The sequence below is a fragment of the Lepisosteus oculatus genome, chromosome 29 (assembly GCF_040954835.1).
Source record: "Lepisosteus oculatus isolate fLepOcu1 chromosome 29, fLepOcu1.hap2, whole genome shotgun sequence".
Lineage (NCBI taxonomy): Eukaryota > Metazoa > Chordata > Actinopteri > Semionotiformes > Lepisosteidae > Lepisosteus > Lepisosteus oculatus.
The window spans coordinates 105,757-131,951 of record NC_090724.1 but is presented as its reverse complement, the minus strand read 5'-3'; the positions used below and the strand labels follow the sequence as shown (position 1 = coordinate 131,951).

The 26,195-nt window shown below is 36.4% G+C and overlaps 1 protein-coding gene across 2 annotated transcripts; it reads right to left on the bottom strand.

Annotated features, from left to right (window-relative positions):
* Positions 1 to 471: 471 nt before the first annotated feature.
* On the bottom strand, positions 472 to 26,195 carry sin3b (SIN3 transcription regulator family member B). 2 transcript variants are annotated; one of them, XM_006639768.3, is made up of 19 exons: positions 25,811 to 26,195; positions 23,597 to 23,703; positions 22,374 to 22,527; positions 19,015 to 19,323; positions 18,173 to 18,325; positions 16,707 to 16,823; positions 13,712 to 13,801; positions 13,024 to 13,142; positions 12,356 to 12,566; positions 11,472 to 11,588; positions 10,513 to 10,751; positions 9,988 to 10,171; positions 8,824 to 9,421; positions 8,051 to 8,220; positions 6,316 to 6,489; positions 3,898 to 3,990; positions 2,718 to 2,812; positions 1,891 to 2,089; positions 472 to 1,331 (listed from the first exon to the last, which is right to left on the bottom strand). In XM_006639768.3, the coding sequence occupies exons 1-19, from the start codon at positions 25,916 to 25,918 to the stop codon at positions 1,101 to 1,103; spliced, it is 3,468 nt and encodes a 1,155-aa protein (XP_006639831.1). In that variant the 5' UTR covers positions 25,919 to 26,195; the 3' UTR covers positions 472 to 1,100. The 2 variants fall into 2 exon arrangements, with proteins under 2 accessions (XP_006639831.1, XP_069042019.1); XM_069185918.1 differs by lacking the exon at positions 25,811 to 26,195 and adding an exon at positions 25,739 to 25,772.

The window sequence follows — 26,195 nt, the reverse complement described above, 5'->3', positions numbered from 1 at the left end:
TACAATAGCTATTACCCTTTGTTTATTGAGGAAATTGTCATTCTGGTTAATGTCACACTGGTGCAATGCAATCTCCTAGAATGGACCTGGTCAGAGTTGGCAACTCTATAGTCAAATATTTTGTAACATCCATTTTAAACAATCTACAATATAATTGTTCACCATTCCATTATTTCAGTAAGAACATTTCAAACTGTAAGAAAACCTGTAATATTATCAATTTTTAGGCATATATTTTTTAAAATAAACTTAACTGTACATGTTAATGTTTGTCTTTAGTGCTTTCCCACTTTGTCGAAGAAGTGCAGCTTTTCATAAACATTTCCAAACTGTACGTCATTAGCTGACTGTGACCAAGACTGCCCACATGGAGGCACTCCGCTGGTGATCTGCTTTGTGATGTCACAGAACTAATAAGTATCAAAAGGGAGTCAAAAGACACTTAGAAAAAAGGAAGGAGAAGTATTTTAAGAAGTTTACAACTAAGTTGTTTATTTGAGATAATTTCTACAGAATAAAGAAATGTATGCATGATTATTTTCAAACACTGATTATGTTGTTAATATTTAAAATGTCAATATCCTTCAATAAGGAGATTTAGATTAGACCATCTTTGAGATATAGCATGATTGGGACGCAACACAATGAGGTGCAAAAATGAATCCGCATTAAAGTTGTCATTTACAATACACAAAGCCAGTCTGTTGTAATATTACTTTTTGTAACAATAAAAAGTCTAAAATGAACAGGGAAGATAGCAGTAAACAGTGAGCTGCAAGCAAAGCAGCATGATAAGATTCATGTCATGTTCTTTTGTATATATATTTATAGAATTATGCTTGAATTCTTTATACTGTACAAAACAGACTTGGGTTGTACCCTTAATCTTACCATCTTTCCAGTATAAACATGTACAAATATAAACAAAATAGTCTTTTAAAGGCTAAAAACTACATTGGACTTAAAAAGAGTGGGGGAGACATTCTTTAAACTGACATGTTTTGCTCCGTTTGACCTCAAGAGATCAACAGTATTAAAACAATAGGCTCTTGTTTGGAGGAAGTTTTGGAGAACGCCCTTTGTGCCAATTCTGTCAGGAGTTAAGGGGATGCAGGTGCTTTATTGTAGTGCACCTGGTATCTGTGTACAGGGAGGCCGTTGACATATGTTGTCTCACATGTGGTCTTACAAGGGACCATCTCCTCATGCTCCTCCCCCATCAGCCAGCCTTGCACTGTGTTCTCCATGGCAGGTGCCATGTTCTGGGACAGCCACCCCTGGTGCCACTTCTCAAAGCGCTGGTGCTGGTTCCTTGCCACTGTGTACTGAGTCTGAGATAGAAACAGAGCAAGGATGGGGAACAAACAATCAACCATCTTAAACCTTTAGAGACCTAGCTGGTTAATCTCAATGTATAGCTTCCATTAAAAGGAAAATAAATTAAAGGAGATCAAAAGCATACAAGCAGAAGCTGATTAATAAAAAGGGCTAATGAAAAAACACCCAATCATGCTAGTATATGATACACAAACTGTAATCCAAGCATTGTTTTTTACAGAAAACATTTCACGGACATTGACAAAACCATTTTTATTGCAGTTAGAGCCATCAACAAAAGTCACTGAATCTGAAAACAAATACTAATTTAAGTCTGGTTTGAATACTTTGAATGTACACTAAAGAAATGTTGAAACAAGATTTCTGAACTCCTGGCTCCACTATAATACTCTGAATTTCAGCTCACAACCCACAAACACATACTTGTTTTTGATAGTCAAGACTAGTCAGCCTATTAATACTACACCACTATAAAACAAAAAAAGAGAAGTATAGCACGCCTTAGAATATCCGTATGGTCATACTATTTTCAAGGTATGTAAAAAAACGTACTTTTCTGGCCTTTACCAGGGCACCTCTCCGGTACATGTAGTCCTCAGAATTCATAACGAAGACCATTTTGTGAGTGTTGAGTTTAAAGCGGCAGTCCACATTGCTGGCACTCTCTACCCCCACCTCTCGATGCCATGCCCTTCTGTTCTTCATTGCCGTGATCTGTTTCATCTGCCACTTGCGGAACTTACGGAGGTTCCTTGGAAATTTAGGGAGAAGAAACAAAATTGTGAAGTAGCATTGGAAAAAGTGACTCTCTCATTGAAAAAGGTAATTACAATAATCCGCACAGCAATGGATTAGCAAGGCAGTCAATGGATGCTGGCCTCCTGATGCGTGTCCCAACAATGACCTGCATGACTATGACATGAGGAGTGGAGTAATGCAATACATGGGGATAGGTTAAAAAAGCAATTTAATTTAGTGGAAAATGAGGAAAACAATGGATTCTTGATCTATCTATAATGAACCTAGAAATTCTGACTTGCCTGCAAGTTGAGTGGTTTGACAGCATATAACAGAAATTCACCACAACCAGCAATCTAAATCCTTAATGCTCTACATATATATAAATAATCAAAAATATTTAAATTTACCATAAAACAATCTATTAAAACACTGAAGATACTCTTCTGTTAAGAGATGATCATTCAACTACAATTTAATCTAACTTGAAAAATATACAATATCAAAACTATTTGTTATTTATTAATAAATTATTAAAGTACTGTTTAACCAGAAGATACTTCTGCAGAAAACAAGTAAAACATCATCAGTTTCGCAATGTCGGAATTCTCATGCTCTGCTTTAACACATAGGTGTCTCACCGAGGTAAGAAGACGGGTTTGAAGTAGAAGCCCTCTGTCTGGCTGCAATGTGCTGCCTCTGCTCCAACAAATTGCTCCATATAGCTGGACAAACACTGAAAATCCCAGATCAAATTATGCTCCTGCTAAAGTATATGCTTTTTAAAAACATGTATGAATATTTATCAGATAAATTAATATTCTGAATAATACACATTTAGAACTAAATGTTATATTCCATAGGCCTGACTCTTAGAAGAGCTTTCCAAATGTACAAATGTGCTATTGCCAATGAGTTAATAGTAATGAATATTTCCCGAAACTTATATAGCGCTTTTAAACTGGACACTCCACTCAAAGTGCTTTACAGGTAATGGGGACACCCCTCCACCACCAGTGTGCAGCCCCACCTGGATGATGCAACAGCAGCCAGCATGCGCCAGTCCGCTCCCTACACACCAGCTCTCAGGATTTTTCATGACCACAGAGAATCAGGACCTCGGTTTTATGTCTCATCTGAAGTATGGTGCCCTTTTCCAGTATAGTATCCCCATGACCATACTGGGGTATTAGTACCCACACAGACTGCAGAGTGAGTGCCCCTACTGGCCCCACTAACTTCTCCTTCAGCCACAACCTTAGCTTTCCCAGGTGGTCTCCCATCCTGCTGAGCTTCAGTGGGCTGCCAGTTCTGAGTTGCAGGGTGATATGCCTGTTGGCATTATTACTAATTATTATTATTAAGATGCTAAACCTCCTTGTGTATTATCCTTCAGAAAAGATGTAATTCCAAGGTCAGGGTTGTTGTGTTTAGCAGATTTAGATGCATGCATCATCCCTTTATCTCTGTTAATCATTAAGGTTAAAAGTGTCTTCCTAACAATATATAAAAAAGATAAAATATTTTATATACAGCTTTGTTTTACTTTTTGTACTGTAAGTCATGTGTACTATGTTAACTTTAAGATTAATAAGGCATCTTACATGATATGTGCGATATCAAACCCCCCAAATCCATTTTTAGTGTCCAGTAGACAATTCCACAGATTCGCATATTCCCTCCTGAACCTTCACCTGTTGATTCTCCAGACTGCAGTTAACTAATGCCAAACGTTGGCTTCAGGTTATGCAGCTCCCACACCCTAAGGGAATGAGCCACTCATGAGCTCACTACTTGCAGTAATGTGACTTGACGTTGTACCTGGACATCAAGTGGGTCGTCAGTCTGTGCTTCCTCTGTGTCCAGGAGCTCAATAGTCATGGTGACATGGCCTTTGCTCTGAATAAACATCACCTAAAAAACCAAGACTAAGTCATCTTAATGGCAGAAGTCATATTAGAGCAAGGGAAATAAGTATCACTTGTGTATGTACATTTACAAAATGTACAGAAATACAGAAGTTTTATCAGAAAATTATATTACACGCAAGCCCATGTGCATTAAACCAGTTATTTGTATTTTAGGCAAATGCATTTTTTTAGAATACAAAATCCATGTATACTACAAGAGGGCACATTTAACGTACAATAGAGTACAATTGTTGTATTTTAATATTGCAATGTAATTACCAGAGCTTCAAGTACATGGGAAGCAGGTACACATGAAAACTATTAAAAAAATTAAACCTAAAGAGAATATTTTTTTCTTACTACTAAACCTGGTGAATATGCAGGTGAAATGCACAGCAACCCCCAATCCCATTTTCCTAAGAATGGACTTTCAAAAATTGCTCTCTCGCTAAGAACTGAAGATTCACAATTGGTTGCCTCTTTTCCATTTTCAAGAGGGAAACTGAAGATTTGGCATCTAATTCATATCATAATGCAAACATCATATCGCATCACTTTTGTTAACTGCTTACCACTTAAAGGGGAAGTGCACTCCCCAATTTCTCAGACTGATTATTAAATCTAAGTAACAAAATAAATTAATTGACAGCATCGCAGGACTTGACAAATTCCAAATTAAGCACAAAATCGTGAACCTTGTGAAAATATTGTATTGTCTCTATTTAGTCACAAAGAGGATAGTTTGCATGAACTGCAATGTGAAGTTGCCCTTCCTGCTCACTAGTTGCTGTAATGACTAATGTTATGCAGTGTACGAGCGAATAATTACAGGTTGTGCAGCAGACATTTTACCGCAGAAATGTTCCAGCGTGATCTGCAAGCAGAGCTAAGAAGTAACAAGTATTATTAACAAGAGCAAACAAGTATTTGTCACCTAAACTGTCAAAGTCGAGACCATATTTCCATTGGACAAAAACAGATGTATGCACAAGCCTGCTTGTTTACAATGTAAACCGGAAGATTTGTTGCCTCATCCTGAATCGCAGAATATGGCACTGCACATACCTAGATATTTTATAATGTAAACTGGAGGTTTTACACATAAATGAATTTAACTTTCACTGTGGTTTGAAATGCAGTCATCAATGCCTATTCTTTTGAACCCTGAATTATAAAATTAGCGTTGGAGTTCTCCTTTAAGCCTGGAGCCTGTCCCAGACACAAGGCAGGGACCAGCCTAGGCAGGATTCCAGTCTATCATAGGACACGCACAAACGCATATATTCACACTAGGGCCAATTTCACAGAAGACAATTAATCTACCAGCTACCAGTATTTAGACTGTGGGAGGAAACTGGAGCACCCAGAGGAAACCCATGTGAATATAGGGTGAACATTCAAAGTCCAGACAGCACAGCAGGAATTGAACCCAGGCACCAGCACTGCCACTGTGCCACAGTACCACCCTACTGGAAATATCTTCTTAAAACAAGCATTATTGTTAGTGCTCTTAGGACATCTGCAAGCAGATAAACAGAAAACAGATACCATCACTTGACCAATTGTCTAAGTACATATTGGTATTAGTGATCAGCAATGAAATTACTGGATACTGTACACAAATCCTAATTTCAAAAATATCCTGGAACAGGTGAGTGTATCTGTTTCTGTAGAGCAATCATTACAAAAAGGTTTCGTCTGTAAACATGCAAAGAACATATTCAAGAATATGGGGCACTATGTAGTGGACTTTAAGCACGGAGATCAAAGTTTGACCTATTTCTTATATCAATTAACTTTTTATACCACTCTGATGATGCTTGATTAGCACACTCGGTGATGTTGTCACATTGACAAAATACAGTGTTCCAAGATTTACTGTATATTTCATAGATGCTTGGCTGCACAATAACAGAATGTATTCTGGTGACAAACCGAACATCTCAACTGCAGAATGCATCAATAGACACTATCACACAGTACAATTTCATTTCACTATTTCACTTACTTAAAAGTTAAGAATTGTAAAGAAAAAATAGCATTTAAATTAGTTATTAGATCAGTGGAAATATTATGCATCATACACACAAATAAGCCTGAAATAAAGTTTCAGGAGACATCTTTACATATAAGAAATGGATTGCATTGGACAATGATGTGGTTAAGTGAAATTTTACATTAAAGTAAATGTAAAACAGGAAATGACTGACAAGTCTAAAAACGAAGACAACTGAGGATGATCGACTTCTTTGATGATGTAACCACAGACTAAACCTTTTCAAAGTATCAAATGAAAGGTCATGTGAATCCTAAAGTAAGCCAAGCTTACCTTGAAGCAGTTTTCATCAGCCATGACTCGCTCTGCCTTCCACTGGTAGTTTGCTTCCCAGGCAGCACGCACGCACTGCGAGGACAGGTTTCCACCTGCTGCCCCACGTTTGCGCTCGTTCAGGTAGAGCTCAGCTACCTGCAGGCACACGTCGTCGCTCACCAGGTGGTGGAGCTGCAGCAATGTAACGTGAAGAACCAAAATTGTTTTATTTCACTCACGTTCCCGATAAAAATTAAACAGTAAATGTTTTCATCATCAATGATGTGAAATTTGTCATTTTCTACAGCTGAATAAATCTAAATTAGTCCAGAGAAAAAAAAGTTAAATTTTCCTGGAAAACCACACTGTAGAACCTTACTGTGATAAAATGAACGTATACTAAAGAACCCTTTAAAGCCATATGATTTTAACACTTAATACAGAGAACATGAATTATTTAGTTTTTTGTTAGGGAAAAACTTTCACTATTAGTCACCATACACCACTGATGATTCTGAAGCAAGTTTTCGAAACAGGTAGAACATTTAAAATCAGCAATATGATTTGTGTTAATAATAAAATTGTCCTTAGGATTAATTATCCTTGTGAATACAGATTCAAACTTTATTATCTGCAAGTGAAATGTACAGTTGTCCAACACAACAATAAAGCAAAAATATTGCCAAAGAGGTCAAGGCACACTATTTCACTTCAGGAACATATACTATAAAATTATACTAAAAGACAATTCTTTTACATTACTTAAAAGAGAAACTACAGAGGGAATAACCAATGTTCTAAATCTATTACCCTTACAACTTGTGGCTCAGGGGTAATTTTCCCCAACCTAGTATAATGTGAAGAGCTGAAGTTACTAAACCAACTGTTAAAACACTTTCAAAAGTTACATTGACAAGTGTTAAATTAGTTCCATCCACCTTAAAGAAGATAGGCAGCATTAGAAAAAAAAGTCTAATTTTTTTTTTTTTATAAATGGTCTCAACATTTGTCCCATCTTAAATTTTTATTTCCCAAATATTTTTATTTCCAAATATTTGTAATCATAGACATCTTCTACCATCTGGCCATTACCTACAGAGGAAAGTAGGAAAACTACATTTCACAGCACTGTTCTGTAAAATTATTCAGAATTAGCCCATGGTGATTTTCCAAGAAGCAGAACAAGGCCGTGTCACAAACATGCGGTGTTTGCTCTTACAATTCTTAGAATGAAAGTATTCTTTTGTGACCTATGACATTCTCTCCAGAAACAATAAAAAGGGAAATTATTTGTCTCCCTGTATGCTTGGAGAATCAGCTGTTGGAATACTGAATTGAGCAAAACTACACCAAGAGTTGGCTTATTGATTGCAAGCGTGATGTGGTAAAATGTGGTAAAAGTTTATTCTTACAAAAACAGGTAACAGGTAATAGTGTACTGTAAAATTTCTAGGTTTAATGTTCAACACTTTTTGGTGGCATAGCTAACGAGTATTACATATTTATTAAGGCACCCATTTGTTTCACATTATAAAACCTAAAATAAAGCTTTGCAGAATTGCTCATTCATTCACACATATATGCACTGTCTTTCACAGGAGACAAAGTTTCAGAGAGCCGTCCTTAACATATTACATCTAATAACAGATTCTAACTTAACCCTCTCTGTTAAAAGGGAAAGAAAGTTTTAAACTAATTTATGAGACAAACTTTATAAAGTCATTTATAAATTAACTTAAAAAGGCTGTTTTACCTGTCGTATTATATTCTGTATCAACTTGTCAATGGTGAACCCTATATAGGCGTGAATAGTAAACATCTCCCGAAGGGTGTCCTCATACTGAGTGGAATCCAGGTTTCCATCCAACAGGCTTCTCACCATATCCAAGAATGCAGGGTAATATTCTTCCAGTTCTACTTCACCTGTGAGGATCCCCCCCATAAGTGAAACAATTAGCATAGTAAAACACTACAGGAATGAGTCTTGGCTCACTCTCAAAGCTTTAACACTACTTATGCAAACTGCACTGAATTTGTATACACAGTCTTCCATTCATCTTCACATAGGCAGCCATCACTAATCATATGAAATCCTTTCTCTGTGCCTACGGTGCTGACAGAAAGATCGTCCATGTTCTTCATTTGTAGACGAGAAGAAAACATTTTGCTATCACACAATTCAAATTCTGCAAGTAGAGTTAATTCTACAGCTAAACTGGTTATCCTACCCCATGGTTATCTTTCAACACATTCTTCTTCAAGTCTATAATAAAGTTGTATGTATCACACAGATTGCTATTAACCAAATCCATTAATTAGATTAATTCTTGTTAACTAGTGTTATTACACAGGGTGTCACCAGAATAATAAACATTTTCATTCTATGATTCTATGGATTTATAACAGCAAAACCAATAACTACATGGTTTAAAAAGATCTGCCGGTTACAAAAATGTAACACATCCACTAAATGTTCAATAAAAAGTTTCACTGTAATGTATTTAAAAAAAGAACAGCAAATCTTACTTGGTTGTTTGAGGCGCAGTTCCATGGCAAGGTCATTCATCTTCTCTTTCCTTCCATCACAAAGCAGCTTCTCCCTCTCCTGCTCAGCTCGGTGCTCCAAGAGCTGTTTCTCAGCTTGTCGGTAAACTCTCAGGAGTCGGGAACAGAGGATCTGGTGGAGACGGAGGAAGAAGTACCAGTTGTTGTTCACAAAGATCAAATTGTAAACATCATCCAGATCCTTCTGGTGCTCCGCTTCAGAGTCTCGTAAGTCCAGCTTCTCCCCGACGATGCTGCTGTGTGGCGAGGTGCACCGCCGCCTTCTGGTCTCGCCGTTGACCTGTGACCCCAGACCCGCTTCCTCGGGCTCTGGCTCCTCGTCTGTCCATTCCTCCGTCTCACTCAGTTCACCACGCTTGGAGAAAAAGAGGTCAGGCACGAAGTGATGGATAATCCTTTTGATGTGGTCTTTGTCCTCTTTCTGGATCGTGGGCTGCCTCTTCACATGGTAGATGATGAGCGAGGCTGCATCTTCCAGGATCTGTTTGTCTTCGTAGACAAATATCATGTGGGGTTCACTACTCCGTAGAGAGCCATCTTCTGTGCTCTGCTCCTGACGCTAAGAAAACATACATGTAGAACAGTGGTTCTTAAACTTAGCCACTTGTTAGGATTTGCTAGGGTTTTTTGCACCCCATCATAGATTTTAAAATAATACTACCAAAGGTGTCCGATATAGAAGAAATTCAGCCAACAGAATGAAAAGGTTTTTTTCAACTTGCTTATTGAATTATTGCTCCCAAATAGGAGTCTCAACCGCTTGTTATGGCTGACTTGATTAATGTCTGGCCATGGGTCAGAGTTATATTTTCTGAACATTTCTAGAACTTAATGTTCTCTTCTGACCATACGTCTGAAATAATAATTCCTTAAGACTGCATGTGGTTGGAGAGGGAAAAGGAGCTATACGGAAACAACAAAACCTCACAAAGATTAAGAATGGCATAAATTACTAACAATTCTCATAGGATAGGTTCAAAAATCTATGTTACAACTGGAAGCTTAACTCTTTAGAGACAATAAATTGAGTTACACTTATTGGGGGAAAAAAAAACATTTATTTACCATTTAACACTGGTCCAAGGTATTAAGTGACTGGTTTATAAAATCAAACAGAAAACATACCTCATCATACACACTTTCAATCTCATTCAATAAACTTTTGGATCGCAGTGCTTTGATGTCATTTTGCTTAAAGTTGACTCCTTGGTGATCCAGAGACTTCAAATAAGCTTTCTCATACTGCTCCCTCCAGATCTTGTTAAACCCCTGCTGGGCTTCTCGCCATTCCTCCTCTTTTGCTTTCAGTCTTGAGAAGAAAATATCAACATGATGTTAAGAACAAATATAAAATATTTAAAAGGAAGAACAATAAATAAGCCAAAGACTCAATAGCATCTACAACATAGGTAAAGCCCTCTTTTCTAAACTGGTATGTTTTACATAAACAATATCCAATAAAAGGAATGTAACAGACTGTCAAAGAGCACAATGAAAAATAAAACATTCTCTATTAAAGTATACATGCATGAACCAAATGCTTTAAAGATCACAACTACAAAAATTCAAACCATATCACCAAAATGATAAAATGCTGGTAGCTTCAAACAAAAACTATGCTTTGTAGAAAAAAAGGCTAATAGGCCTTACCTCTTTAATACGACTGGCACTGCTGTAGCTGGATTTTTCTTCAGCCCTTCAATTATCTCGGGGGCTTTGTCTCCATAAATCCTGTAGATTGCTCTGCGCTGAATGACTTCTGATGTACCTCCTAAACAGTCGTCCAGGCGAAACTTCTCTTGGTCCTCTGGGGACAATCTAGACAGCTTTTTCTGAACGCTTTCCAAAACCCGGATAGTTGCCAGATTGGTCTCTAGTACAACATCAAGCTAAATAATGGTTCAAAAGAAAACATTTGTTACACAGTTGTTTGTAAAATTTTGCTACATTGTTACATTGTGCTGAATAAACTACATTTGAAATAATTGCTTGAGTCAGCCCTGTTTTAGGTTTTGAAAAATTTTAACCAATAAATAACTCATATGTCATGCAATAAGGCTGTTCTCGGAAGCTTCTCAACTAGTAATTACTAAACGATTTTATTTAACCCATTACTGTGTCTCATCAGCAAATTAAGTAATGATGAATATTGTCTTTATTCATAAACTAAATAAGAATGATTCAGTTTGATACTTCTCTTCTTTCTGAGCATACATCATTAGAACACACAAAATTAGTACTTTAATGCATTAATTTAGACCATAGCAAATACTATAAAGTAATTTTCAATATAAGAAAGAAAAACAGGATTGTTGCAATAATCTGAACAAACTAGACCCTTTAACCCAGAACAGAATTTAAGATCACCAGGACACTAACGGTCTTCGAAACAAGCATTTATGTGATCCTCACTCAAATGGAAATTAACCATCACCTACTGGGTAGGTAAGTTTAGAAAACTGATATTTCTTTGTGAAGAAGCCAAGAAGAGTTTTTACTGCTGTTACATTTGTTCATTTTTTATTTTTAAAAAGCTACTCTTACTAATGGTTCACAAAAACGCAAATAACGTCATTTGCCCCTTAATGGAACGGTCCTCTGTCTCTTACTTCAAACCTCTCATCTTCACATCGATGAAGTTGTTCCTCGTAGGGGGTCTTCTTTGAGCTGACAAAGGTGGAGTCCTCTGACCACGAAGGGAATGAAACCCAGGTGTCATTTAATACCTGGACAAAATTCAATTCTTTAGCCGAGCAAATAATACTTACATAACTTTTAAATGTTTTTTTTTGTAAAGTACTTTAAGATGAAAGAGCTTCTAATCACCAGCAATACAATTTAATAAAATACTATTTTATCCCATAAACACACAGGTTGATAGGGATATTTTAACAATTTTGGTATGACATCACATTAGGCAAATTACAACAGAATGAGCAACAGATACCTTTTTGGGATACAAATGCAAGATACAAGTTTATTTCTTTGCATCCCCTTATTGAATACTTTGCCAGAAAAGTACATTGTAGATTTGTAGATTTCTATGTAGTATATTTAACAATCACTTTAAAAAAATGCTGGTGCATGTTGATTAAACATGCTGATAAAAGTAGATTTGCTGTTAAAGAAAGAAACCTCATGAAGGTCATTAAACATATCAACCATTAAGCAGTGTACTGGAATACATTTTTATATGGGGCAGAAGCCAATTAATTTGTCTCATCTGTGTCATGAAAACATTTATTAAAGCAACACCAAAGGTGAGCTCCTTATTCTTAAATGTACAGACATGTCTGATGTTTTATTTTTCACACTAGCACACTAGGCTGCAATTTTTTTTCATGCTTTAAGAAGGACTTCAAATTTTTCATACGTTTAGAAATTGTTACAGAGACTTGCCATCTGCTGAAGCCTCAGACTGCATCACACTTCTTGCCAAACCATGGTTAGAAATAGTAAAACTTTCAGCCTTATCACCACAAAAAGGACATACCTCCTTGCAAATTGCTGTTCTCCCACTGCATTTTGGCTGCTGGTAGGTTTTTGGCAAAGCTCTATAACTGGATCCTAGCCGTTTACAAGAAGCATAGTCAATCTCTCTTCCTCCTCCCTCAACAAATCTGTCAGAGAGCACTGAAGATGTATGTGAAAGTTCCTTATCTCCCAGAAAGGACTTAAATTGAGCATAAAGCTCAGGGAATTTCCTAGAATATAAGAAGTAAAGAAAAGAGAAAATAAGGTAAAGAGCTTTGATCATAGATTAGTTTTCTTGTTTAGAGGTGATTTTGGCTTCAATATTATAGCAGGAATTGTGATCAGAAACAACATTTAGAAAATTATATTACAAAGAAACCTAAAGTACTTAAAATTCTAGCGACCGACAACAGTCTAAAAGACACCTAAGATCAAACGTAGGCCACTGGAGTTGTACATATGCAGATGTGTACAACTATGTTGCAGATATGAGAGTTCAATCAATGCATAAAAAGTTACATGAATGTGGTTTTGAAGATTTTTTTAGATGCCCCTGAAAGAGTTAAGTATTGTTTTTTCTGGTATTACCCGAGTTCTAATGAACTATTTTAAGAAACATGGTGGGAATTATTTTTTCTGCAAAAATCTGCCTGCAAATGTATATTCCTGTTATTGTGACTGACTCACCCCAGGAACGGTGTTACAAGCTGCAGCAGCTCAGATCCAGACACAACTTCCTGATTGAAAAGGGCAATACATCGCAAAAAGTTCTCATACACTTCTTGGCTTTTAAATAAGCGTCTCACCTGGTTTAAAGAAAAAAAAGTCAGTATTTATTCTCTTTTCTTCATAACTGGAATTTCCCTTTCAGCTTACTAAAAGTGAATTACATGAGAAAAACAACAATCACATCAAGCTACACCTTCAGTCATCCTCCCGACTCAAAACCTACAGTCTAAGAGCTACAAACACCAACAAACAGTAATATGGTTTGGAATATATGGTTGAACTTATAGTCCTTCATTCAATTCTCAAATTCAAATTCAGTACTTTATTGCTGTAACAACTAGTTGGAGGGTATTTGGTTTGGTGAGCTCATAAAATTAAAATATATAATAGTAAATAATAACATGTAGCCAATATTAGACAGTATCCTCCCAACACATCTTCATGCGCTAGTTCCATTGTATGTTTTTGAACCTTTTTTTCCCATAAATCAAAAATAACTACATTCTGTTTGCTCATGTTTTATGTTGCCAATCAGTACGACTTTCTCAAGCAGAATAAGGGAGTCACTCAAGGCCATGTTCCACCACAGTCTGTTCAAAACTACTCCCATTTCCAGAACAGCTATTTAGAATCTGAGACTTGGTACCTTATCAAAGAAAGCAAATTCACGAAGGACACCATGCTTCCCAACAGCAGCAAAAGACTGATCTTTTGTACATGAAAACTTCATTTTTTTCTGAAAAGAAAAATAATAAAGTTCTATTTACTTTTAATTAATGAAAGAATGTGTAACGAAGAAACTAATTGGGAAACTTAAAAGTTATCAATGTAAATAAAATGAAGATAGATCTGTCATGATTATATTTCAGCTTTTCTTTTTATTTAATGTACGAGACAAATGCTAAATAACTAAAATGTTGCACTTAAACTTTTTTATACAAAATTATAGCCACTTCTATTGGCAATTTTGTCACCAGTAAGCATGTTGCAATGAAGCCTATAAAAATAAAAACTGCATATAGGTACAGATGCAGCCATTCAAAGTTTGTGGTACAAACCCGTACCGCACGCAAATACGCATAACCCACCACACCATACCGTGGTATGTGATTGGCTGGCCAAAATGATGGACAGGGGCACACATGGTTGGTAGAGAAAAGATTTAATCATTTAATATGTTTACTGTGCACATTTTAATCTGCATAGTATTGAATATTTATATGGAATTTTACAACTAAAGGACATTTTTAGTATCTGAGCATAAAAAGAAGAGGAGCATAACGTATCTGAAGGTCATAAATGATATTAATTTAGAAAAATAAACATATTATGCAAACTGTATATAGCTGGTATTGTTAGTTTAATGTCTTAATTTCTTTAGATACGCGATTCCATATTATATTCCCTATTAATCAAATTCTAAAAGTATGCTTTTGTTTACTCCGATAACGAGCGTATTCGCAGAAAAGGTTAAAATGATAACTTTTTACAAAGTATATGGTCAGAAGGAGCAAGTAAAAACTTTACCGAAATAACCATGTGTAAGACTTTGATGCTTAAAATGTTTAGGGAGAAATGGAATACTGGTGTGTATTTTTCCTTTAAACTACCAAGACCAGCCAAATACAGTACAGTTTACATACAGTAATATGTTTATGTTCCTAAATTAATATGTTTTATGAGCATGTGAAAGGCATACTTTGTATGATTGGAAATGAATGTGTGATCGGATCAATGAAATGCTGTGGTGTTACTTTTTGTCAATGAAAAAATAAAGCATTTTCGTTTATAAAGAACTTGAACTTGAACTTGAACTTTATTGCCATATGTAACCGGTACTGGTACAATGGAATTCTTACTTACAGAAAGTCTCTCGATTGTAAAACAAGTGTATAAAAACAAAACAAAGTGCAAACAGTGCATCAAGACAATGTACAAACAAACAATAGACAATGTGCAAGTAAACATGCAGGCAGTTTGAATGTAAACAATACAGACGTGTAAACAATGACTGGAGACGTACAATAAATAAATTACAATGAGGTAGATGGTGATGGTGTGGGTGTGGTCCGAGGGGGATGGCTAAATGTGTTCGCCAGTCTCACTGCTTGTGAATAGAAGCTATTGAAGAATCTAGTGGTAAGTGTCCGTATGCTCTTATATCTCTTGCCTGAGGGCAGTGGGGTGAAGAGCTCATGCCCTGGGTGGTGACTGTCCTCTGTGATGGCCAGAATTCTACCATGGCAGCGGTCCTCATAGAGCTGTTTAATCTCGGTGAGACCGCAGCCAATGATCTTCTGGGCCATATTGACCATTCTCTGCAGTGCCTTTCTTTCTCGCGAAGAGGTGTTGCCATACCACACGGTGATCCCGTTGGTGAGGACGCTCTCGATAGTGCAGCGGTAGAAGTTCACCAACACATGTATTGGCATCCCCCATCGCTTGAGGCACCTCAAGAAATAAAGGCGCTGCTGAGCCTTCTTCATGATAGAGTCAGTGTTCACAGTCCAGGTTAGATCTTTAGAGATGTGAATTCCCAAAAACCTAAAGCTGGTGACTGTTTCCACTTCCGTTCCATCAATACTGAGTGGGCTGTGAGTGTGTGGCCTGTGTCTCCGAAAGTCCACTATTAGCTCTTTCGTTTTCTTTATGTTCAAGTCCAGGTTATTGCTATGACACCACCTAAGCAGCTGTACAACTTCATCCCTGTAAGTGGACTCGTCATCATCACTAATCAGTCCTATTATAGTGGTGTCATCGGCAAACTTGATGATGCGGTTATTGCTGTGTCTTGCTGTGCAGTCGTGAGTAAATAGGGAGTACAACCTTGGACTCAGACAGCAGCCTTGTGGGGTTCGGTTACAAAGAATGTGGACCAGGGAAATACTTTGAGATTACAGCTTGTCCAAGGTCATTCATTATTAATACTATTAGTAATATCTTCGGTAAAGACTTTGATGCATAAAATATTTAAAATATTTAGATAAAAGTGGTAGGTTGTGTACTTTTGTCCAACTGAGCAATCTTGTTTTCATAAAATATACCAACTTTTTAATGTACAATGATTAACATGCTATAATACACAGTTTAAATTTAAAAGTCTAAAGAGTAGACAACTTAAATTCTTAATTGAATAAAGATTGTCCCTCAGCAGTGAAAGGGATTAGAAACCGGGTGTTTTCTGGTGACAGCTCAAATGCTGTACAGGAGGGGTTAAGCTTTATTAGCTCCACCTGCCGGTTTTACAAGGTGATTCCAGATACTATTAATTATCTAATTTGCATACGGTATATTGCGACATGCCCACCGCATTGTACCGCAGCGCACCCCTCTCCTTTTGAATAGCTGCATCTGTATGTGGATAATACTGGCAAGCTCTTTCACGCTTTACATTTTAAAATAAGATGAAAAGGAAACAGAGGAAAAAAAGGTCAACAAGGCTTTCATCAAGTAAGATTTCAGCAAAGTGCACAACATACTTGAAACTCTACTAACATGCAAATTCTTTACAAAAGCTATAGTGTGTATTATATGCACATTCTATCGTGTTCTCATGATTTATTATACTGTATTTAATCTATACCGAAAAGCTTCTCACAATGTTAAGATGATTTGATACTAAATTAATTCACATTAATTACCTTCAGCAGAGGCGTCATGTGGGGCAGCAGCATAGGTCTTGATCGTTTTTTACTTTGTTTTGAAAAATCTTCCATTTTTTTTAGGTGATCTTTTCCTGTCAATGAACTCCCAGTAAACTGAAACAAAAATAAGACCAGCACAGTGCTCTCATTCTTTTGTTACAATTAAAAAAAGAGAAGGCGTCAAGGGAAAGTAAAAAAGTGACAAGCTTTTGACTGACTCTGTGCTATGTGGATGTTCGGAAAGGAGAAGGGTTCCATAGCTCGGCATCGCATTGTATTGAATTGACACTGGGTCGATGTACAATAGATATCCTGTGTAATATATCTTCAAATTCAAAGTCAGTGGAGTTGAATATTTCCTCAGTGTAGGCATGCTTTTCTACCAGCACAGGAACTTTGTTAAAGAAATCTGAACAGAAAGAATTGGCCGGTCTCCTGGGCTCCTGTCTTGTCTCCTTGCTCTATTTCTGACTCTTCCCCCTCCTTTCTAGGTTCCTGCCTTCTCTTAAAAAAAAGTCAGGCTGCCTGGTTCTCATCTGGGCTCAATAATTATTAATGCACTTCAGGTGCAATTGAAATGACCAGATTACCTTCCTTAATTTAAATAGAATATATTATTGACACATGGAATAATATTAGAGGAGACTATTTAAACCCAATTAAACACAATATATTTTGTTTTCTTTTAAGTGAATAATACAGCAGCATACCAATACAGATGCCCCCCAAGACTGTTCTTTCACAAGTGCTCTACATACTCTTTACCAATGACTGTTGAGCATCAGCGAGGTCACATCCTTATATTAAATATGCTGATGACACTGCACTTCAGGTAAGTTTAAAAAATACAGCAGTGGTTATTTTTATAAGAAAATGAATGACTACACATTGATTACTCTGTTTTACAACGGTGTGATCCTATCCAGACTATTCTCTTTTGCTTTATTAGTGTATGTGGTAATTTGCAAATTAGAGAGGGTTGGTAAGATATAGCAGAAGGGGGAGCAACCATCTTTTGCAACGCAAGATAAACACCAACAGACTTAGAAGCTCTTTAATTCCTGCAGCCATAATACTGTACAATAACACTGCCAGATGTGCATTTCGGTTACATCTACAATTCCACAACAGTTCAAATGTACCGACTCATTGTAATGCTGAACTGTATCTTGTAGGATTTCAGACTGTTTTTTTCTGTACTTATATGAATATCTTTTCTTTTTATTGGTGAAGGTTTTAAAGTAATATTGCCAAATGAATTTCCCAAATCTTGCATAATAAAGGTCTTCTGATCTAATCTCCAAATAAATGATTTTTATTACATCAGAGGATAGGATTTAATAGCACTACAGTACAAGATGGAACAGGAAGTTGTCTCACAGGATTGGACTTGAACATATTTACTCTTTAGTCCCTTTCCAATGGTTGGCAGAAACTGGTTAAAATAAGAAAGACGTATTTACCAGCGATCGTTTTGCATCGGGAAGGAATTGTCCGAATTCAGAAAGCAAGTCCTCTTGCCCTTTAAAGAGGCTAGCAACTTTAGAAAAAACTTCATCTTCAGTCATCCCACTTCCAGGTCTTCCCCTAGACTCTTTGACATCCAACTGCTCCTTCTGAATAAAAAAAACCATCACAAAAAAATTTAATGATAATCACATTAAACTGTGTTCCAACCTTCAAAAGACCTGGAGAAGAGAATATATTTTAATGACAACCACTTCAGACAGGCAACTTTTGGGAATGTTGGAGCAAGGCCAAAATTAGGAAAACAAAAGTGCATACTTTCAGTTGTTTCTCAGTACTTTGAAATCGGTTCAAAGCATGTACTTTCAGTCATAATTGTCAAACTGTAGTTTGATACTGGAGTTCAGAAGTGCAAACAATGGGCACAAGGCAGAGATCATCTGTAATTCAGCACTGCCAAGAATGCATTCTATTTTTTTGTGCCCATATAGTGTAAATGTTAGATAAAGGATTGAATGCACCTCAAAGACTTCACGTTTTAAGACTGAAAATTCCTATAAGTCAAGACTTCCCAATCAGAGCTGGGCCAAATGCCATTCTTTTGACTCAATTAAATTTACTAGTTTCACATCTTCTCACCTATTTCAGTACTGGGGAAGGTCAAAAGCAGGTTGAGCTTGAATATGTTAAATGCACATTACTGTGGGAGTGACTGGTGGGAGATCACAAGTATAAAGAGTGTGAGCAAATGGATTTTAAAGCAATCATGTTTTAGACAGTACTAGACAGCTAAAAGATTATTATTAACTCACAGAAAGCACCATTGACAAAAGCTTACCTGATACGTGTGCAATATTTCTAAAAATGATCTGTAAATCTCAGGATGGTCCAGAAATCTGTTCTTGATCTTGTTGACATAACTGATGGCACTGTCAAACTCAACAGGGCTGGGGTCTGAGGCTGGACATGTGGACTGAGCCTGGTTGTCTTTGCACACCAAAGGCAAACTCATCTTCACTGGATGGTCAATAGAGCTGTCCAGAGAATTATTACTTTCAGTTTGACTGCTACCAGTGCTGACCAGAGAGGAGGTGACCACAGCAACAGATGCAACTGTGACCGGGCTCTTTGCATGGCCTGGAGAGACCTATTAGAAGTAAAAAAATTATTGCCAAATGCAACCACATATAAAAGAAAAACACGTAATTAAATTATGAATTTAAAGTTAACAAAGAAATTGATCCAAAATTAACAATTATAAAAAGGTGCTATGACTTTTTAAATGTTGGTTCAGACTTTGCTTCCCATTTTCTAATGGCTTTCAGAAGCTTCTGTACTTAGTCTGTGAACACAGTGTTCCATTATGTGCTTGTGTGTGGATTTCAGCTTCTGTGTTGTGAAGGAGACAATTAAATTGGTGATTAAGCTCCTACATACAAGACACAGTAACATCTCTTTAATAGACAGATTTAGTCAGAGGAGAGAGGGTAAGTATGCTGGACATTGTCCAAGATCAGATGTGGTATATTTAGCAAATCAGTTCAGAAAAACAAATGCATAAAGTACAAAATCATATCAGCTTGGTAGGAAATCCTCAGTAAAATGTCCATGTTTACATTGTAATTTTTTCAGTCATGTTCCTGTCCATGGTACTACAAAATAACTTCAGGACATACTCTTACTACATTGCTTTCCAGTATGATTGGAAAAACCATAGAACAGCAGAGATATTTTAAACTTCTCTTAGATATTCTAGAAAATTTGAAGTCTACAGAATGATGTCCTTTTATCCTATTTTGGTTGTGAAGTTTTTTAAGAAATTATTACATACAATGTATATTGTTAAACTTTTTAAAAAATAAAAATACCAATACCCCACACTAATCGCATAACCAAGTCATTTGTACATTTTTTCTTGGGCCACCAACACTTCCAAATAGTTAAATTAAAAACATTCGTAGTCAAACATGATACACAGTAAAAAATTATTTAACCTAAAATTGAGGCTTTAGCTTTAGGATGTTAGCAGTGTCAACCAAGGAAATATAACCCCACTCTGAATACATGTTGTGGAGGTATGATGTACTGCATGAATCAACTAGTTATCAGAATCAAAATATTTGAGAACTATCAAAAAGTAGTTGCATTCTAAACAAACAAAAGCGGTTTCTATACCTAAAAATATCACTTTCCAAGGCTTTGGTCTATAACGTAAAGAAAGCACTGCATGATAGTTATCAGAAGCAAGCTGACCTTACATCATGACCAAACAGACTTCCTGTATTAGGAGGCACATTTGTAAATATTTGTTTGGAACAACCTTTGCAAAAAGCTTAATCACAATTTAGCATTAAAAGCAGCCTGAACACTGAACATTGAAATTTTACCTTCTAAAAGCATCAATACCCAAAGACAAATTTACTGAATTGAATACTGCAGGGTCAGCCTAATCCCACACTGCCAGCAATAGCTCAGGCTGAATGCCATGAAGGCAAGACGATTCTTCCTTCATAGAGATGAAGATGCTGCCTTCAATCCAGGGTTATAGGAATTAATAAATGTCCCACCTGTTCTACAGTTAATTGAGATAAGTGCAACAGTTTTAAGAGTTCTGATGATCTAATCCTGTTCCACAGAGGCTTCAGACATACTATGGAGATGTTAATGCAAGCATAGCAATATTATGTTCTATATTTGACTCAATAGAAGCTAGAGGCTCAATTTCTTTTAATCTAAGTGCTTGGCTTGTTCATAATAGTCTCTTATACAAATATACTAAAATTCTAGCTATGGTCATAGGTTTTACCTTATTATGGTGAAAGTTATTTTTCTAACAACTGAAATACAGTTTCTGTTCTAAATTAGAAGAAAAAAATATGGAACAAGCCCTGTCATTAAGCATTAATTGACTTCACATAATAGTGTTAATTTCAGGAGTGTTATTTGTCTGTAAAATCTTCATCTATGTTTTGTAACAGCACAAGTAATTATTTTATAATTTGTTAGGAAGTCCAATAAAGATGGAAAAACTTAACTCTGCAAACATATATACAGTATATCAGGTGGCTTAGAATTTTTTGGTGGATAATTTTCAGTCCTGCTAGAAAAATCAGAAAAACTGTGATTTCTAACTTGGAGCAAATGCTTCTGTAGAGAATCAACACATTTCCCAAATTATGCAGAAAAAAGGAATAAAGAAAAAGGTAATATAAAAGTGGAGAGTTCAGTTCCCTGAATTTGCATATCACAGCAGTTTAACACAGTAGTCTAACTATGCACATCTGAACTTTGCTTTTCCATGAATTAGGACCATAAATAAATACTGGGCTCTCAAGAGGCCAGAGTAAGAAGGAATCTATTCTAACATGGATTGATAAACTTGACAATGTCCCTTTCAACCCTGTGATGATGTAGATTTGAAATAAGATGGTAATCTTATCATTCATCTGCTTAAAACAAGACAGCATGCTTAAAGGAAAAAAGCAGTTATAACCTCAATAAAAAAGTTGGTTCAATACAGGGAATTTAAAATTATTTAAACGAGGAAAGGTGCATATCAGAGAGCCAAAGCAGGCTGCCCAATATCTCACCGAACACTGTCAAGGTGTCAGACACCTCTTAAGTCTCTGGAGTAGCCATAGACATTTTGTGGAGAACAGAACTCTGTTTAGCTTTCTTAGCTTCTTTTTATTTCTCATCACTGCGACTGGGGGTCACCAGTACCAAGGCAGGAACATGACGTTTCTTCTCGGAATGTGATGTAGTAGGAGAGGAACTAAGATGGAATTGATAGAATCATTGCTTCAATTTTGAAGAATGTGCATCAGACTCTTACCGTCTTCCTCCTTTTTCTTTCTTTTCTCCCTTAAAACTAAGGTGTCACCCACATCAGGACCTTGTATGCAGTTTTAAATTTAACTGTATGGAAAACCTTATTCATAAGGTTTACTTAGCTCAATCAAACAACAGCCACCAGTGTTACGAGATTACTACACACATTAACTGAGTTCAAAACTCACCTTAACAAAGGAATAATGCTTGATTTAGAAAATGTCTGTTTCAATCTTGTCTCAATCTGTCTCAGTAATCACGCTGTCATACGTTCAACCTTACTAAAAGACACCTTGTCTTCTTAAACATAAAATATCACACACTGGACCAATTCACTAGCTAAAGCATTCTGAGATTTATACAGACCTGGCCTGACAAAGACGACTGGAGAGCAACTACGCCATTCTTAGGTATTTCTATTCGATAGCCTGGTGGTAGAAAGGCATTGAATCCCAGTACAAGGTCAGGATGTCCATGGAAAAGCTGGGAAACACGGTTGATTACACCCGGTGTGTCAATGCTGAAAAAGGAAAGAAAATATTGAAATAATATGGTAATGGAGCTTTATATGATGGTATCCCATCACAGACATCCACATAATACAAAAAAAATACTGTAATTGCTTGCTGTAAAAATAAACTACAAATAGAAGGGAACATTTTCGACAATAGCAGAAATGTGTCTTCATTGCAAATTAATTTGCGATTCAGAAACAGCAAGGGTCATTCATAAAAGAGCTTGGAAAATGGAAACACACTATATAGCCAAACAAAAGCCTTGGAGTAAGGAAACCATTCTTTTAACCAAACATTTGCTTTGATTAGTACATGGCTTCATTACACAATCATGTTTATTTTAATTATATAAATAAATCATATCCTTATTTTTTATAAATGCCTTGTGATGATGACGTGTTTATAGGAAAAGGAAGATAATACTACATGTTTAGCATACTTTATGGGAGCACATCAAGTCTGCACATTTACCATCTTCCATGTTCCAGTAGGGCGCAATGGGCATAAAATAATTTAAAAGGGGCTCAGGGACACAAGAGACACTTCTTTATACAAAGAGTTGAAGGTATCTTGAACAAGGTGGGATTGAGGAGGATGATAAAAATGCCACCATAGCAGCTCACTGCTTGTAGGACATGATTGCTTTTGTAGATAATCAGAGCAAGGTGCTTAAACCACTTTGTCTACTGCTCATTCAAGAACTTCACGTCAAACGTTATGTGAATGCTTTAATATAACTCTTTTAACCAGTCTATGAATCAAACAGGTGACCCATCATGCCACAGATTGCCAGACGATTTTTCTTATAATAGCTTTGAATATTTTTATCTTCCACACAATAAGGGAAAATGTACAAAGTACACAAGCTCAGGTGAACTAACTGGCACTTGCTTTTCCTGAGCATGATGGGTTTTTTTGCCAAATTAAACAGCGGAAATATTCAATTAACTAAGCAGCCAAGTCTACAGTGCCTCCTACCTGGGGCCTGACCAATAAAGAGAATTTTGATCAAATTGATCTAAAGATCATATACTGCTATAGCAATGATGGAATCAAAAAACATTACTTGCTTACCTTTGTGATTTGAATTCTTTCATTATATCCAGAAATTTGTTGTATATCCCAGGATCATTACCAAACCGAATTTTAACTTGGTCCAGATATGATAAGGCATCTTCAACCTAAAATTAGAAAGCAAAATCTCATTTCAACTTTCATTTTTTTCCCCCCAAAAGACCCATTAGGTTAAATTACTTAAACTTTCTGACACCACTTCCAGTTAATGCTGATGACAGTAGTTTTCAAAACAAATATTTAGATTTGTTTTTAAATGAACAATTTAGAAAAACTGTTTTAAAATATGTCATGAGATACAGAAATGTGGAAACTAACACAATAATTATTATACACAAGGTAATAACAATTTAACCATTACCCTTTTAACAATAAGCATAGAAAATGCTGACAGAAGCAGCAAAAAACTAAATATTGTAAACATCCTGCATTCAGGCAATACAGAAATGTTTAAGTTCACATTTAATCATTTGTCAAAATAGTTTATTTTACACTAATCTAATTTTACAAAAAGATAAAAAGATTATTTTAATTATACATTTACAACATGATTTAACCTTATGTCAAATCCTTCAGAAATGTTTTTAAGAACAAAATTAAGTGCTCATCTTCCTATCAGCTCCTACTAAAATCTGAATAGAAACATATCCCCCTGCACACAGTACACCAATGTCATCAGTCCTTGCAATAAAACATAATGATGGAGCGAATCACTTCATAACTCAATTAAAAAATGTTGGAAGTGCAGGAAAATGTTTGTGAAAATAACAGATTTGGTGGCCATGTCCCATTGTTGCAGAAGCTGTAGGCTCACTGGCTGCACAGTTGCTCTTCTCATCATGACTAGCAATTCTGCTTATTGATCCTTCAAGCCTGGCACAGCACTGGGTCAAAAAACACTCTTTTTTTTTTTTTACCAGTCTCCAATACTATGCGATAGGATAGCCACTAGACCATTAGAATTGAGAATGACCTATATTGATGGAATTCACGTGAAACTGCTCAAGTTGATGGCATTTAACACATCACCTTTTTATCTGATCAAAGATATACCTTTTATGGGCAAACTGGAAAATAACATAAGGCGAATAATATGCAATTGTAAAATACAAAGTGAAAAGTTTTTTTTTTTTCCATCTGGGCTAAAACCCTAGCCCACGTTGGCCCTTTTTTGTCAGTGCAAGAGATCCTATAATCCAGACCAGTCAGTTCTCTGAACGTCTGACGATAAATGCAAGAGCAAATGAAAACCATCGGGATCTGATTTGAAATAACAGCATTGCTTCAACACAGGTCATTCTCAATTCTAAATTGTTTTTTAATGCCTAGATATCCCTGAACATCCTTCCTTTAAAATACACGTCAATGCGGTAATTGTCTCTAGAGCGTATTAGTAACCTTTTTCTTTTTATTTAAGAATTAAAAAAGAGAGAGCATGCTATACTGGCTATTACTGTGGGATTATATTTTCTCCATTACAACAAAGATCAGAAAAGAAAATCGCAGTATAAACCTGAAAAAGACTTGAAGAAGATACCTCTTAGCAGAAGTGAGTGTTATTACCCTAATGGTTTGTATCCCAGAGTTATCGAGACAATACAGTAGAACAAAATGTGACAAAAACACAGTTACAGAAAAGCTTGGCAAATTTTTCAACCCGAGCATTTCCTTTACATAATTTTCCTTCCAAAGTTTTAAACTTCAGTGCAATTGATTAAAAAAAAACAATTACAACCAATGTACATAAAGTGATGCACAGTGGCGAAGAAACGTGACCGTTTTGAAGTGTGCTCACAAACCCTCTCCAGGTCGACAGCAAAGCCTAGTGAGCAATCTGCATCAGTTACTATAACCAAATCTGCACTGTGTATAAGATCTCCATTGCATTTCATTTAAACAGAAGCACCTTTTGTCTCGTCAGCCCGTAGGAATGAATATATGGGGGAAAAGACACACAGCTCTGTAGGATCCATTTAACAAAGAAAGTACCGTAAAAAGAATTGTAGAAGAAACGAAAATACAGTTAAAAAAACGGCTCCGTTTGATTTTTGACTAGTTTTTAATAATCCACTACACATCTCACTATTGCTAGTTATATTAGTTATCTTCTGGGAAAGATCTCGCTCAGCTGCGTTTGCTCACCCGAATCATGCATCTCGCAGGCTGACCACATCGCTGAACAAACAGCAAGAAGACATTTTCTGTTTTTCTTACCTTCAGTTTCTGAAAGTGTTGTTGCTGGACTTGTTTCTGCACTACATAGGCCTTGTCCTGGATGTGTTTGATTTGCGGCATGTTGTTATGAGCTCGAATTTTCGCCATTGTCCCCTAATTCCTCAGAAAATATCTTGGCCTGCGAGTGAGGAGAAGGAGGGGGGCGGAGGGTCCCAGCTATTTAAAACGCCATTGTTAGTACACACTGACAGATATACAACTCACGTTTAAAATCGACTGAAACATCGAAGAGTAAGACAACGAATACTCAGAGAATCGCCCCAAAGCTAAAAGGGGATAATAAAAAAATAATTCTGTCTCTTTAAATTCGGCGGCGGGGTGCAGACTTGGCGTCCGGAAACAGAAAAAAAGACCCAGCGCGCCT